Source organism: Camelus ferus, chromosome 22 (assembly GCF_009834535.1).
Source record: "Camelus ferus isolate YT-003-E chromosome 22, BCGSAC_Cfer_1.0, whole genome shotgun sequence".
NCBI lineage: Eukaryota > Metazoa > Chordata > Mammalia > Artiodactyla > Camelidae > Camelus > Camelus ferus.
In genome coordinates this window covers 15,433,398-15,447,945 of record NC_045717.1, presented here as the reverse complement: position 1 = coordinate 15,447,945, position 14,548 = coordinate 15,433,398, and the positions used below count along the sequence as shown (strand labels likewise).

The 14,548-nt window shown below is 52.6% G+C and overlaps 1 protein-coding gene across 4 annotated transcripts in view; it reads left to right on the top strand.

Annotated features, from left to right (window-relative positions):
- The window catches only part of MAU2 (MAU2 sister chromatid cohesion factor), a 29,316-nt gene that overhangs the window by 6,779 nt on the left and 7,989 nt on the right, over positions 1-14,548 (top strand). For 2 of the 4 annotated variants that reach the window (XM_032465177.1, XM_014552029.2), the window contains exons 2-13: positions 3,409-3,426; positions 3,809-3,874; positions 4,671-4,766; positions 6,232-6,326; positions 8,114-8,141; positions 8,463-8,618; positions 9,780-9,926; positions 10,013-10,103; positions 11,222-11,325; positions 11,892-11,969; positions 12,322-12,387; positions 13,768-13,851. In XM_032465177.1, coding sequence (XP_032321068.1) covers positions 3,409-3,426; positions 3,809-3,874; positions 4,671-4,766; positions 6,232-6,326; positions 8,114-8,141; positions 8,463-8,618; positions 9,780-9,926; positions 10,013-10,103; positions 11,222-11,325; positions 11,892-11,969; positions 12,322-12,387; positions 13,768-13,851 — 1,029 coding nt within the window. Of the gene's footprint in view, positions 1-3,408; positions 3,427-3,808; positions 3,875-4,670; positions 4,767-6,231; positions 6,327-8,113; positions 8,142-8,462; positions 8,619-9,779; positions 9,927-10,012; positions 10,104-11,221; positions 11,326-11,891; positions 11,970-12,321; positions 12,388-13,767; positions 13,855-14,548 lie in introns of all 4 variants that reach the window. The other 2 variants (XM_032465176.1, XM_006176302.3) reach the window with 1 other exon arrangement.

Sequence of the window (14,548 nt, the reverse complement as noted above, 5' to 3'; positions counted from 1 at the left end):
TGGCTATTTTCCCATGACAAAGAAGAAAACATAAAAGCTATATTTTAACGTTACAAAGTGAAATACATGACAAGGTCACAACCTTTGGTAAGATATCCTACGTACTTTATTTGTGAGATGGGCATACTTTCTAATATCTATAGATTTCTGATTCATGAATTTATATTGCAAATGTTAAAAGATACAAAAGCAAAGTGATTTGATTGGCGTCTGACTGAAAATCCCAGACATTGGTCTAGTCCTGCAGCTTCAGGAATGGATCATCTCAGGGACAGCTCCAGACATCACTGACACTGATGCCTGAGCAAGAAACACTGATGTCTGAAGTTAGGGAGATGTCTGATGCTGTTTAGGAACTAGGATTTTGTGTTTGAAAGGCATAAGCCTCAGTTGTGTGACCATTTGTGCGTAAGGAATCCTTCATTTCCTGGTGATGCTAGATGAAGTCATCATTCATGCAACAATTGTTTCCCAAGTACCTCTTGTGTTTAAGTCCATTCTACGTACTGAGGACACAGAACCATGATGAGGCACATTATGGGGCATTATCTAACATCTCCCATTGGTGTGTGTTTAAAGTGGATGCCATGGTATATGCATGAGAGAATGGTGGCAGGTCATAGCCCTGAGAATGGATGCTAAGGACCACTAGGATCCAGCCCCTCCAGGTCTTCAAGTGTTGCTAACTCCCGCATGGGTCCACACCTCAGACTTCGTCCTCTGGCCCCTAGAACAGTGCTCCTGGCACCTCCTCACATTGGTAGACAAGGCCTTCGAGAGGGTTTGAGTCTTAGACCTTTGGACATGTTACTTTCTGGCTCTCCTGGTGGTCACTGAAGTCCCCAGGGTGATGTGATGCTTTCTCCTGCCCTCAGGTCAGAAAACAGAGAACTGGCAGAGACAGAAACTGATCATTGACAGACACATTTGGCTCATAGAGAAGAGATACAGTAGGGCCCAGCCTAAGTGTCTGTGGAATAGATGTTAACCACACAAAAGCCCCAAAAGGAGAAGGGATAAAAAGCCATAGCTATTAGGAGACATTTGATAGGCTCATTTAGTCCTGGGCCTGGCAACACAGGCCAAGGCACTGGAGAAGTGGGCAACTGGCTGTGTGTCCCTTCTCAGTCTGCCCACCATGGACGTGCCTTCGTGGACTGTCCTTGCCTCCAGATTTGGAGTGTGCTTTGTGCAGCAAGGAGAGCATCTCTGGGCCACAGACTCGAAAGGACGGCTTTTTTGCCACACCTCTTGTTGCCCTCTTCACTTTGGTTGAGGGGCAGTGACACACAGGTGAGGTCAGCGTTATGCCAGGTCCTGAGGCATGGCCAAGCTTGACTGGGAAACTCAGCTGTGCGTGGCAGGTTTACTGAGCCCACTCTGCCTTGGCTATCCAGGCTGGGTTGTTTAGAGCAAGCCGCACGGAGCTCCAAGTAGAAAGCAAATGCTTCTCACGTGTGTCAGAATTCTTTTTATCCACCCTGTACTCTCTCTAAAGGGCTCCCCTTGAGCCTGGAGGCCTTGTCCAAGGTAGGTCTTATACATGGAGATTGAATCATGGAACCGCAGAATCTCAAAGTTGGACCAGATCTTAACATGTCCCTAACCCAGTTTTTCAGTCACACAGTTACCTTCATGGTGTCCCATCCCTCCTCCCAGTTGGTGGCCTTCAGGAGTGTCTCTTGCTGGACTACCCTTCCCCATGGGGAGGAGTGACTTCTGTAGAAAACAAGGCCTGACTTCTGTGTTTACCAGCTTCGTGACATCATATATGTGTGGCTAGAGCCAGGCCCATCCCCACTCCACTCAGCCTCCAGCTGAGGAGCCTCATTACTTCTGACAGCAAGCACTGGCTCTGTTCTTCTGGGGGCCCTGAGTGCTTCCTGACCCTGTTGCAAGGGGCCTTGGGAGGGGACGCTCGGGCTGGCGTCCTGGGCTCTGCACACATGCATGTATGCGTATGTGTATGTGTGAGAGAGAGAGACAGACCGGAGCCTGGTGGCTCTCCAGCGTGCTCTCTCTGTTCCTCTGTACCTTTCTTCCATTCCTACAGCTCCTCCTCCTGGCCCACCTGTGTCTTTCAGGCAGCTGGTCTCCAGACCAGCTTCAAGTCTTCCCCAGACTCTTTGGTGATTTCCCTGGGCACTGCTCACTCAGCCCCAGAGACATCTCTAGTCCCAAAGCTGCCCGCCTGGCCTCACTGGCCCTTCTCCCTGGTAGCCAACAGACTAATGAGCCTTCAGCCTCTGGCTCCTCTTCCTCCTCCCTCTGCATCCTTTGCTACATTTAGAATGCTCTTAAAACTCAGATCTGATTAGATGCTTTTTTTTTTAATGCCTCTGACTGGGTCAGTCTCCGGGGGTGACATTGGGGCATTCTGACCCACAGTCACCACTGCCACATGAGTGGCACAGAGACCCAACAGGGCTTCCAGCCTTACCTCCCTGGCCCTCTGTGCCATTTTCATAGGCTCTTCTTTGCCTAGAGAACCTCCTGTTCCCACTTTGCCTGGGAACACCTATCCTTGCATCCTTGCCCTTCAAGGCTGAGCCCCAGACACCCCCAACCTGCACACACACTGTTCTCCCACAGAGCATAGCAAGTCAGAGTCATCTGTTGGGCTCTGGATATGCCTTCCAACAACCGCCAAGGCTCTGTGAATGTTTGCAGGACGAGTGTGTCGGCAGGAACAGCATTAGGCTTGAGTCTTGGGTGGTCAGACAGACTACGGTCGGTGTTGTGTGCGGTGGACTGCCCTTGGACCTCTCTGCCTCCTGTTGGAATGTGAAATTCCAGGGCACAGTTATCCCCAAGCAGGAGGATGTCGTGTGAACCACGTCCCTGTATGTGTACTAGCAGAGAGGGATGGCGAGCTCAGATCTCAGAATCATCTCTGCCACCTTTGGCCAGGCACTGCCCACATCAGTCCTTCCTGGAGTTCTCCTCCCTCCCCTCTGAAGCTAAGTTTGCTCATTTCCCAGCATTTTTTAAATGTCATTTCTCCAGGAAGGACTGAGACATACCCTCTAATTGTAATTGATTGCTCATGTCATGACTTGCTGTTGGTGTACTGCAGTGAGTAGCATGTGGTGGCCCCTCTGTGCTCCTTCCCCTCCTGAAGCACTGCTGCTGTAGTAGGAGCGGGCCCCAGCTCTCACTCCGGAGCCTGGCAGGACAGGAAGCCCATCAGTAGGGGAGCAAGTGTATGTTCCCCTTCCCCCAGGCCCACTCTGCTGGATCAGAGGAAGAGGGAGCCCACCCTCTCAGGCTGAGCAGGCCATCTTTCTGCTTAACTGAACACCTGCAGCCTTTGGTGACAAGACCACCTGTGTAAACCCCAAAATGGAGCCAGTTAAGTGGGCACCAAGCATTTGGCTCAGGATTAATCCTTTTTTCTTTCTCTTTCAGTGGTTGATATCACAACAAGTATCCTTTTCTTGGTACTGTTCCCTGTAAGGAAAGCTCCTTCTAAGTAAAAAGAACTTGAACTTGAATCCCACCTATAATGCACCCTGTGGGTTTGGTCTTTGCCCCACAGACTTCCGGGAGCATCCCTGCTTGGCTGTGGCTACTCCTTCAGACCAACAGCTTCTGGGTGCCGTGTTCCTCTTCATGCCCCAGCATCTAGCTCCACACACAGCCAGCAGCAAGCTCAGGGATCGCTGGGGTGCATATGTGAACTTGGGGTTCCAAAGTGGGTGGGGATGTGCCTGTCCGGCCAGTCTCTGCAATATAAGAACCTTGAACTGTGGCCCTTTTAAACTGACCTTTTTGCAATGTCTCTATTTCCTCAACTGGACGTCATTAGATCCCACAGTTTGAAGATGTTAAATTTGAAGCAGCAAGTCTTTTGTCTGAATTATACTGTCAAGAGGTAAGAACATATGATGGTTTCTGAAAGCAGACTTCCTCTTCCTGTAGCAGAGACACAAAGGCAAATTGGGACTCTTAGGACTGGACTCCCTTCTGGCTTTTAACACTTCCCATCACTTTCCTATCCTGCACCTGGCCTAGGGTATCCATGGGTGATCCCTTGCAACAAAGGCCAGCCGAATCTTTTTCTGTCGAGTACTGTTGGAAAACAGCCTTGTTCCTAGGCTAAAGATGATTAGTTCCTGAACAAGTTCACATAGCTTACCTTCTTGATCTGTTTCCTGATACCAGGTACAGCTGAGAATCATCTTTCTCCCACTTTGAGCAGTATCCGTGTTTCATGACCCCAGCCCCTCTCTCTGGTTGCAGAACAGGAAAGATGACAATTGTTATCCAGTTTGATTTTGAACTAAAGCTACTTTTAGTTTAGTTGAATGGGGAGGGGTTTTTTTTTAAGTTTTTTTTTTGTGTTTTGAGGGGGTAATTAGGTTTATTTATTTATTTTTAATGGAGGTACTGGGGATTGAACCCAGGATCTCATTCCTGCTAGGCACTCACTCTACCACTGAGCTATATCCTCCCCTATATGGGGAGTTATTTTAAGATCAATGCAAAAACTTCCCAGCCAGTGAGTCTAATAAAATATCTTTTCTTCTTTAATAAAGCAAATTGGCAACCCACAGATCCTTTGGTAAGTGTGAATAGGAATGGCCTTCTGTCTCTGCAGCTGCTGCATAAGGAATCCAGCTTGCTGCCAGCTTGTTTTTTCCTCCCCAAACTTGACCATTTCCTTTCAGAATTCTGTTGATGCAGCAAAACCACTGCTGAGGAAAGCAATCCAGATCTCACAGCAGACCCCATATTGGCACTGCCGCCTGCTCTTCCAGCTCGCTGTGAGTACTTGGGGCCTGGCTGAGATGTTTGGGTGCCTGTTGGGGGCCATGACCTTAGGGCACAGTTGCCCCAAGTACAAATAAGCAGACTCCGGGACATACAGGTCTTCCTCAGGATGCTGCTATAAGCAGGTGGGGATGCAGGAATGTTTCTTTGAACCGCTCACAAGTACCCTTCAGACAGGCCTCTCAGCAGCACTCAGGGTGTTGGTGGGAGCTGACTTGGGGCCTAGTCATCATGTTCCCCTCCCTCCTGGTGCTCCCTTTGGCCTGCATTAATCAAAGTATAGGGAGCATTTCTTGCCAGATCCACTCTGTCTTCTAAGAGCTGTGCTGAGATTTCAAAGTGCTGCCTCTTGGGCAGCAGATGCTGGAGTCAAAGCTTTTCTCCTCGAGCCCACTTTTGGGCCTGCTTGGGTATGGCCTCACCCTGGACTCCACACAGTCCCTCTGCCTGCAGTCTCCCTTAAGCTCCTCAGATGGAGGTGGTGCCTGGTCCCTGTGGTCTGAGATTCTCAGGTGGTCGGGGGCTCTCTGGGCTGGGCTTTCCTGCTGCAGTGGAGGAGCCTGCAGGCCAGGGTCTGGGTTAGGCTCCACCGTGAGGAATGCCTCTTCATCCTGGGCTCTGCCCATACCTCCCCTTCACTGGCCAGCCTCCAGCCTCTCCTGACCCTGACACAGCCTGCCCACCAGGCCACCTCTTGCCCACCGTCCATGATAAATTTTAGCCCTTATCATCTGCCTGTGCACACGGTGGGCCCTGGGCTGGAAGTGTCCCCTGCCCTCTGGGGGAGCCCTTTATTGCCATGAGATTTGGCTCAGAGGATCCGCTTCTGAGAAGAGCTCACCCAGCCAGGGTCTACCCCTCGGGCTAGCTCCTGCCCTGCACCTGCACCTGCAGCATCTTCCTTTAATCCTCCCATGTGCTTTTGTGCCTGTTGGCAGAGGAAGAAGCAGGCCAGGCAGTGAGTCACCCTCCTCAGGTCACCGAGTTGGTGAGTGCTGTGAGCATGCAGGAGCCCAAGATCTCAGCCAAGGCCCTGCAGGTGTCCCTTCCTTTCATCTTGTTAAGGTTTCTAGGTTAGAAACTCCCATAGACACTTACCCCTGAAAGAGTCCCTCCTTGTTTGAGGCCCCTCTGGTTGCTCTCCTAGCGACTGGCCCCTGGAGGCAACCTGTAAAGCATGCAGGCACACTCACACAGCCCTGGAAGGGTCTGCACCCTTAAATGGTAACTACTGGCTCTATGAACTGTTAAGCTTAGATGATAAACACTGTAGGCAAAGTGGAATTCAGTACCCAAAGCAATTAATGTTGATGAGATAATATGCTTAATTTAGCTCAAAACTGACACTGAGGCAATTTTGTTGACGTGGGGAGTTAAACTCGCCAACAAAGCAGTAAGGTCAGATACTGTAGAGCAGACAATTTGAAAGTGAGGGTCATTGCTCTTTCTCCTTTTCAGCAACTGCACACACTTGAGAAGGACCTGGTGTCGGCCTGCGACCTCCTGGGTGTGGGAGCCGAATACGCCCGGGTGGTGGGATCCGAGTACACACGGTAGGCACCCTCTCCCTGGGCGCCTGTTCCTCTTACTTGGAAAGAGTTTGGCCGTCTTGATCCTGGACAACAAATAGAAGTGGCATTTCAGCATAAAATGATGGCCACTTTTATACATTTGCACAGACACACAAATTAAAGTAGCTCCAAGATGTCTTTTGCCCCCTCAATATTTGCAATGAGTTGTTGAATTGACTGAGGGTGAAGGGCAGCTGGCACTCTCAGCACCATTAGCACTTGCGTGTTTCTAGTACTTCTTGAAATAGAAAGGGTTTATATGGTTTGCTGGCCTGGTCCCCTTCATGGCTCAGGTGCAAGAGTGGTATTTGTAGAGTGTGGGCAGAGTGCTTGACAGCCAGTGTCCCCACTCAGGGGACACCCAGGAATTTTTAGATACATAAAAGGAGAAAGAGTAAGTGGACACTTGTGTAAAAGAAGGGACATAGGTTCATGTTATGCATGAAACTGCTCAGACCATCTGAGGACTAGTTCCTTGGAGTTGAAGTCAGGGGTCAGAGGCCACCAGTATTTCACTGTGTGCCCTCTAAGAGGGCCTCCATTCTGTGTCTTTTTTCCCCAAGGAGAAGAATCCTCTGTAGTAGACAGACTCCAGGCAGCAGTGCTTTTATTTTGTTGTGTGCATTGGGATTTTGGAAAGTTATATAACACAGAATCCAAGCTTGTCCCATGGGTTGCTGGTACAAAACAGCCCCTAATTCCGTTCTTTGAGCCCTAGACTTGTGAGTGCTCACAGGGGTCCACACAATTCCCCTTGGGCTGTCATCCCTCTGCCACCCTGCCCTGGGATGACCCCGTGTTCCTGGCCCTTTTTGTACCCCTTGTGCTGCAGCCATCACTAGGTACAGGGTGACACTCACACCTTGCAGGGGATGGAGACAGCCACACACTGCATGTGTTCACTCACAAGTGTCCTCAGACAGGCCTCCGTGCTGCCATAGGTGGGCAACCTGGGTGGACTTCACCAAGGTGTGACGCCTACAGGTGCCTGATCTCAGAAGTACAGACTAGTGATGTGACAATTATGAAGACCTTGACATGAAGTTCCAGGCCTTAGATTTCAACAGTCAGATGGTAGACCCTAGAGTGTTCATGCCATGAGGGAGCAACAAGGAAAATGGCAAGGTGGCCAGGAGTGTAGACGTCTCTCACTGTATGACTGTGACCCACCCCCTGAGCTCAGTCTCCTCACCTGGAGTGATGCCCACTGGATAGGATGTCAGCTGCAGTACACAGGGACTCTGCACAGACTGGCAGGACAAAAACTTAGGTATTGAACAAGTGGGAGCCCTGCAGACTTTGCAGGACCACAGCCCCACAGCTGATCCTAAAAGCAGTGGTCCTGCCCTGACGCCAATGCACTAAGGAGCCCCTGGGGGCTGGGGTGGGTCTGGACTGCTCTGGCTCCCTCCCCTGTTACTTTGGCTGTTTCCTAAATGTTTTAATGTGTTTGTTTTATTATGTTTTTTTTCTTGCTGATGACAGTAGTACATGCTCATTTAAAAAGTATAGAAAGATTTTAGAGAGACAAGAGAAATCTGGCCTTGCCATCCCTGAGGGTGAGGACAGTGGACAGTGAGCCTGCTGGCGTGCCTAGGCTTCCTGAGTTTCATCCCCTCAACCCTCAGGAGAACCTGAGGGGGCTTGGCTGATTATAGGCAAGGAAGTGGGGTTACAGAGGGGCCACGGTGAGGCATGGATTTGGATTCAGGCACTTGGGCCTGATCACTCACCCCCCTTCTCCCTCTGACTACCCCTCTCTTTTCCAGAGCGCTATTCCTACTCAGCAAAGGGATGGTAAGTGGAGACTGGGTGGGATGGGGCCAGTGTGGTGGGACACAAGGCTGGGTCCCCACGGGTTTATCATGACCTTTCCTGCATGCCATAGTGTGGCCCCTTGGGCAGCCGACCCTCACACATGGCAGGCAGTTGAAAGGGGCAAGCTCCTTTCCCCTAGCTGGATTCAGAGGTAAAACTCAGATTCCAGGTTGTGAGATTGGTGCTGAGGAAAGAGCAGCCTGGGTTGGAGCTGCCAGCAGTCCCACAGTGGGTGGGTGGGTGGGTCGCAGCCGTGTCTACCAGCAGGGTCTCCCAGGACGTGCGCCTCTCCCTCCCCAGCTGCTGCTGATGGAGCGCAAGTTACAGGAAGTTCACCCGTTGCTGACCCTATGTGGACAGATAGTTGAAAACTGGCAAGGGAACCCCATCCAGAAAGAGTCTCTGCGTGTCTTCTTCCTGGTGCTTCAGGTGACCCACTACCTGGATGCCGGGCAGGTGTGTAGTGCCTCCCACAAGAGGGCTGCTGGGGAGCAGATGGGTGGTAGGTGGGCCTCGGGCTAAGACATCAGCTGTGTTGTTTCTTCCTATCCCTCACCAGCAGGCACGTCTGTCATTTGGGACTCAGTTCCCCCATGGCCCTGTAGTGCTCTGGCATAAGGGCACTCCAAGAGTGGGTCTGTCCCATTCCTGTCCTCGTAGCAGGAGTAGAGGTGGCCTCACACACATCCACTCAGTGCATTAGCGGTCAAAGTCATCTAAGAGCATTTTAGGAAATACATCAGAATCAACTGGGGACTCTGGCATGGTGCCTGGCATACAGCAGGTACACTCCAGCATTGTCTCTCCACCACCGCCCAGCTGATGACAGCTTTGTGGGGTTCAAGTAGGGACTGACAGGGTCAGTGGTGTCTGAGACACAACCCTGTAACCCTCATGTGGCTGAGGAGCAGCTGTACCTGTACATGGGTGAATGTCTCAGCCTTTTGGAGGGGTGCTGCCCCATCTACCCTCTCCACCCTGTCACAGTGACCAGCCATAGGTGGAGCCTGGCAGCAGTGAAGGCCCCAGAAAGTGCAGAGTGGGTCTCTCACTGGTAAGGGGCTTCCTTTGATCCCCCCGCCCACACTTACCTTTGCCTGTTGCCCTGAGCACTTCACTCAACACAAAGTAACACAAAACAGACTCTCACAGGGTGCTGACGGCTACGGAGATGGCCTGTAGGGCCTTGGAATGGGGCTTCCTGGTGCAGAGGACCCAATCTGTCCGAACCACAACACCTGCAGGCTTCCCAGTGGCCACTTCCCATCCCCTAGGGTAACCAGCCCTGCCTGCTCTTTTGGAGTTGCTGCAGGAAGGAGGAAACTGGGCTGGAGCAGGGTCTTTGGACAGGCCTCCCTCAGGCCTTGGTGTCAGGCCCAGCAGTGAGTGGTAGTGGAGCCTTAGTCCCACAGATGACCTGCCTGGCCCTGCTGGTGCCTTGAAAGCTGGCTGACCCAGCTGGGTGTGGCAGGAGCTCCTGGGAAGGAAGGGTTGAGGGGTCGATGGGTGGGCAGGACCTGGCTAGCTGCCATTCTGGGGGCCTGCCTCCTAAGGGTGGGTGGCACCTGATAGGAGCAGACAGGCGCTCAGGTGTTCAGTGCTGTCCGCCTACTACAGGTAAAGAGTGTGAAGCCTTGCCTGAAGCAGCTGCAGCAGTGCATCCAGACCATCTCCACGCTGCACGATGACGAGATCCTGCCCAGCAACCCTGCCGACCTCTTCCACTGGCTACCCAAGGAGCACATGTGCGTGCTTGTTTACCTGGTGAGTCCCTGGAGGGTCCAGGGACCAGGGGCCCAGGTGAGAGAGGAGAGGGCCCTGGTGACCACTGCTGTCTGTTCTTGTTACAGGTGACTGTGATGCACTCCATGCAAGCTGGCTACCTAGAGAAGGCACAGAAGTACACAGACAAGGCCCTCATGCAGCTGGAGAAGCTTAAGAGTAAGTTAGGCTCTGTGGGGCTCAGTGGGTCGACTTGCCCCCTGGTGGGCAGCCGGACTACCACCTCCTATGCCGGGCCTGACGAACCTTGAAAGATGGCAGCATGAGTCCCTGCCCCATGGGTCTTATTACCCCAGTTGGCAGATAGGGGTGATCTAGGTTCTGGCAAAGCAGGCCAGGCCTGGGCTGGATCCTTGATCAGAATGGGAAGGGGTGCAGGGGAGTGTGTCTCTGTCCTGTCCCCCTCAGTGCACAAGATAGCCATGAGGGTTAGTGGGACCCCATCCAGGCCCGCTGGGGCAGCAGTGCTCAGTTGAAACAGGTAGTGGCTGCTTTTGCTGTCTGTCATCAGTGTAACATGGATCGTGCTTAAGATGAGGACTGGATTGGAACTGACCAACAGCAGATCCTCTGGAAGTGGTGGTTCTTCCTAGATGCTTGGCTAATCCATTCTCTGGGATCAAAAACCTTTGACTAGCAGGAACCCAGAGCCGCACGTGTCTCTGGCTGGCTCGGCACCCTAGTTAACTTCATTCACTCCCTGTGCCCTTGGCAGTGCTGCTGGGGAGGAGGCTTAGAGCTGGAGAACCAAAACCCGGAGGGACTGCGGCTCTTTTCCTCTAGATGAGTTGGGGAAGTGCTGTCTGGTTCCAGTGTGTAGATAGCGCTCAGGGCAACAAGAAGCCTGGGGTTCCCCAGTGTTGCCTGAGGCCTGTTGCAAAGTCTTTCCTGGGAGACTTCAGTGTTTGTAGAACCTGTTGTGTCCAGAGTGCCTTTGAGCACTCAGCTGGGTTGGGATGGGATGAGGATGGAAGACAAGCCCCTCCGGGAATTTCTTACTCTTAGAATACTCTGGTTACCAAAAGCTGACCGTGAGCCTGTTTCAACTGGACAGGGAGATGAACCCCCTTGCCTGAGGGTGCTTTGGGCACTGAGTTAGGTGACATACTGGGTGCTGGGCCATGCCCAGGAGGACAAGTGGGCTCAGACCCAGGTAGCCAAGGGGCCGGTGTGGCAGGAGGGCTTAAAGCCCACAGGAGGCATGGCTGGGACCAGTGTCTCCTCAGTTGTCTGCTCCACCTGAGCTTTGAGTGCTTACCCCTGCCTCTTGCTCCCAGTGCTCGACTGCAGCCCCATTCTGTCCTCCTTCCAAGTGATCCTGCTGGAGCACATCATCATGTGCAGGCTTGTCACAGGACACAAGGCCACCGCGCTGCAGGAGGTGAGGCCAGAGGGAGCCACACAAGATGGGAAGGCTGAGGAGTAGGGTGGTTTGAGTTTGCTGGGTGTTGGAGGCTGTCACACAGGAGAATATAAATTTGCCCAGTGCATGTTAGCAAGACGGTTTCTGTCATTTGACTGTAACATGACAGTTTACAACCCTAATGGACACAGTTAATCAGAGAATCTGATACAAAAAGCAACTGGCCTTTCCCTAAAAGTTTGCATGCCCAAGGAATGTGGGGTCTGGGGATTTAGGATCCCCAGATGGCAATTGTAGCTCCTCTCTTGCCTTATGATCTATAATCCCTAATGCCTACCTTCCTGAAAGGGCACGGGAGCCTTGAGTAGGGTGAAGGTGCTCTGTAGCTGAGACACAAGTTGGAGAGGGAGAAGGCAGGTGATGGATAAGGGTCACCATCCTCACAGAGGTCAAGGCTGCATCTGGCCCTCACAGTGGGCAGATCTGCTGGAACTCTGTGCCCGGGTTAGCATAGGTGGGACCTTTGGGGACACTGGGTCCCATGGTACAGGTCACGTGACATCAGACATGCTCTCTCCCGGCAGATCTCCCAGGTCTGTCAGCTGTGCCAGCAATCCCCTCGGCTCTTCTCCAACCACGCAGCGCAGCTGCATACACTGCTGGTGAGTGTGTGAGGCCTGCCAGCCCCCAGCCCCATCCCAGTGAGTAACCCCGTGACCACCACCCTAGGCAGGATCTTGAATCTTTCTAGTGAATAACTATGACTACCACCCCAGGCAGGATTGGGAACTTTCTCAGTGGACTTCATTCTGACGAGCATCTCATCAAGTCCAAGTTGACTTAGGTCCCAGGAGGCAGGAGTGATTAAGCATGCCAGCTTTCTTCCTCTTCGTCAGGGTAAAGCTCAGATACGGCTGGCTCAGTAGAGTCACGTCTCAGGCTCGCTTGGGTGCAGCTGTGTGGCCCCAGGCGAGCTGCACGTGGCTCCCAGCCTTCAGCACCTCCTTCTTCCAGGGCCTGTACTGTGTCTCTGTCAACTGCATGGACAACGCTGAAGCCCAGTTCACCACAGCTCTGCGGGTAAGGTGCCGGCCCTCACTTTATGGGGCAGGCGTTGCTTCTCAGTAAGGAGTCGGGCCTGGTCTGTGATGAGGACAGTGGCCACACAGAACCGTGGTCAGCGGGTGACTCCGCAGCATCCAGCCTAATGCCGGCTGTGACAGTGATGCATCGTTCATCCAGGACTTTCTGGGTCAGGCCTTGTACTGCTCAGATGCAGACAAGGCCAGCACGGGCAGCACAGCTTGCTGAGGGATAGCTGTGAACAAGGGGGCTCCTGGCTAGCCTGGGCGGGGTGTCCCCAGCTAACTCAAGAGGGCAGCTCAGGAGGAGATTGTCTGGGCAATAGGGATGCCATTTGGGCCAGGCTGGTTCAACCACTATCACTCAGGATTCTCAGTCCTCCCAACAGCCCACCAGGTGGCATTGACTTGTGTCACAGCTACTTTGGGCCCTAGTCAGCTGGTGCTGCTCACTACAGTGGTGCCAGGACCACCCCATGTTGCCCGTGGTTCTGTGAAGGTCTCTTAGTGCCTCCTTCCCCATCTTACCTCCTACAAGTGGCTGCTGCTGCTTTGGTTCAACATCAAAATTCCCAGCGGATGGTGTGTGCTCTAGCAAGTCCTCCCCAACAGGCTGGGAGGAAATGCAGCCAGGACTTAGACCCAGCCCCCTCATGACCCCAAACACATGCTCTTCCTGTGGCCCTGTGACAAACATCTCAGAGCATCTTTGCTCACTTCAGAAGACCCTCTGGACCTCCTTGGCACCTGCTGAGGTCCTTCAGCTTGGGATCTACGCTTCCTAGGCGCCCTCGGCCTCTTGTACAACTGTGCTCACTCAGCCCCATTGACAGCACTCAGCCCCACAGGGTCTGGACTGTGTGCAGGCTACACAGATCAGTCCCTCTTATGGCCATTTTTGTTTCTCCAGAGGAACCGGAGACAATGATCTGTCCCCCATTAGCCTTTGGCAATATTTCTGGCCAGCTTCGGCTTCCTTCCACGCGGGCTCCTTGCCTCCCCCAAGATCAGTGTGTCAGCACACACTGAGGTCCTGGGGTCACCACCTGTGGTGTGGAGAGGGGAACCACCCAGGTCTCAGTATTTAGAGATAGCAGAGAATAGATCCAACTATAGTGTGTTCTGAGGGCAGGATTAGAGGCAGCTGGCTTTTCTGTTTCCTGAATTTCCCATAATGTGAATGATGGTTTTATAATGAAAAGAACTAACAGTTTTGTTGTCCTTGGGTTCAGGAGGCAAGGAGTGTATGTTTGGAATGGAAAGAATAAGGAGATTCCAAGGTAGCCTCTGGAGTGTTTGGGTGGCTCTGATGTCACCAGGCAGCCCCTAGGTGACCTGACTGTGCCCAGCCCCCTAATGCCCTGTGTCTCCATTCCAGCTCACCAATCACCAGGAGCTGTGGGCCTTCATCGTGACCAACCTGGCGAGTGTGTATATACGGGAAGGAAATAGACACCAAGAGGTAGTAGGTGACATGCTTCATGTTTGGTATCCTTTCTTTCAACTCTTACTTGGAGGCGGGTGTTTGGGGGTGTTCTCCTGGGCACCAGCAAACCTCAGCAACCCCAGGGTATTTGCCCTCCAACAAGGGGTTCCATGCAGTCCGAGCACAGGTGTGGCTGGGGGAGTTCAAGTCTAGGACAGAAACATTTCTGTAGCCAATTAACACTTCTCCTTACCGAAAACCAGCCAAGCTTTGTTGAATCCCCCAGGAAAAAAAACCAAATTCTTCTACCCTGAGCTGTCTGTTCTAGAAAGTTAGTGAGGCCTTATAGCTCAGTTCTGAGGAGCAACAGCTTGGGCAGCCATCTACACTAGACTCCTAGGTTCGTATGGTGTCCCAGCCTCCTGGGGTGGGGAGGTAGGCTAGAGCTTGGCCTCGCAGGATGAGTACCCTAACACAGGGTTCCCCTTGTAACATCCCCTTAGCCTTGTGATTACCCTCCAGCCCTGGGATCCTGCCTGTGGAGTATCTCAGATTCGGCCACTTGTCTCTACCCCCGCTGTCTTCATTTTTTTAGTTCAGGCCACTATCATCTCTTGGCTATAAAAAGTCTGGCTGACCCCCCAGATTCTTGGTTGGTTTGGATGCTTTGGGCAGAAAGCCCAGTCCGTTGCTCCAGCAGTCAGGAAGCACAGTGGGCAGGGTCATGAGGGCC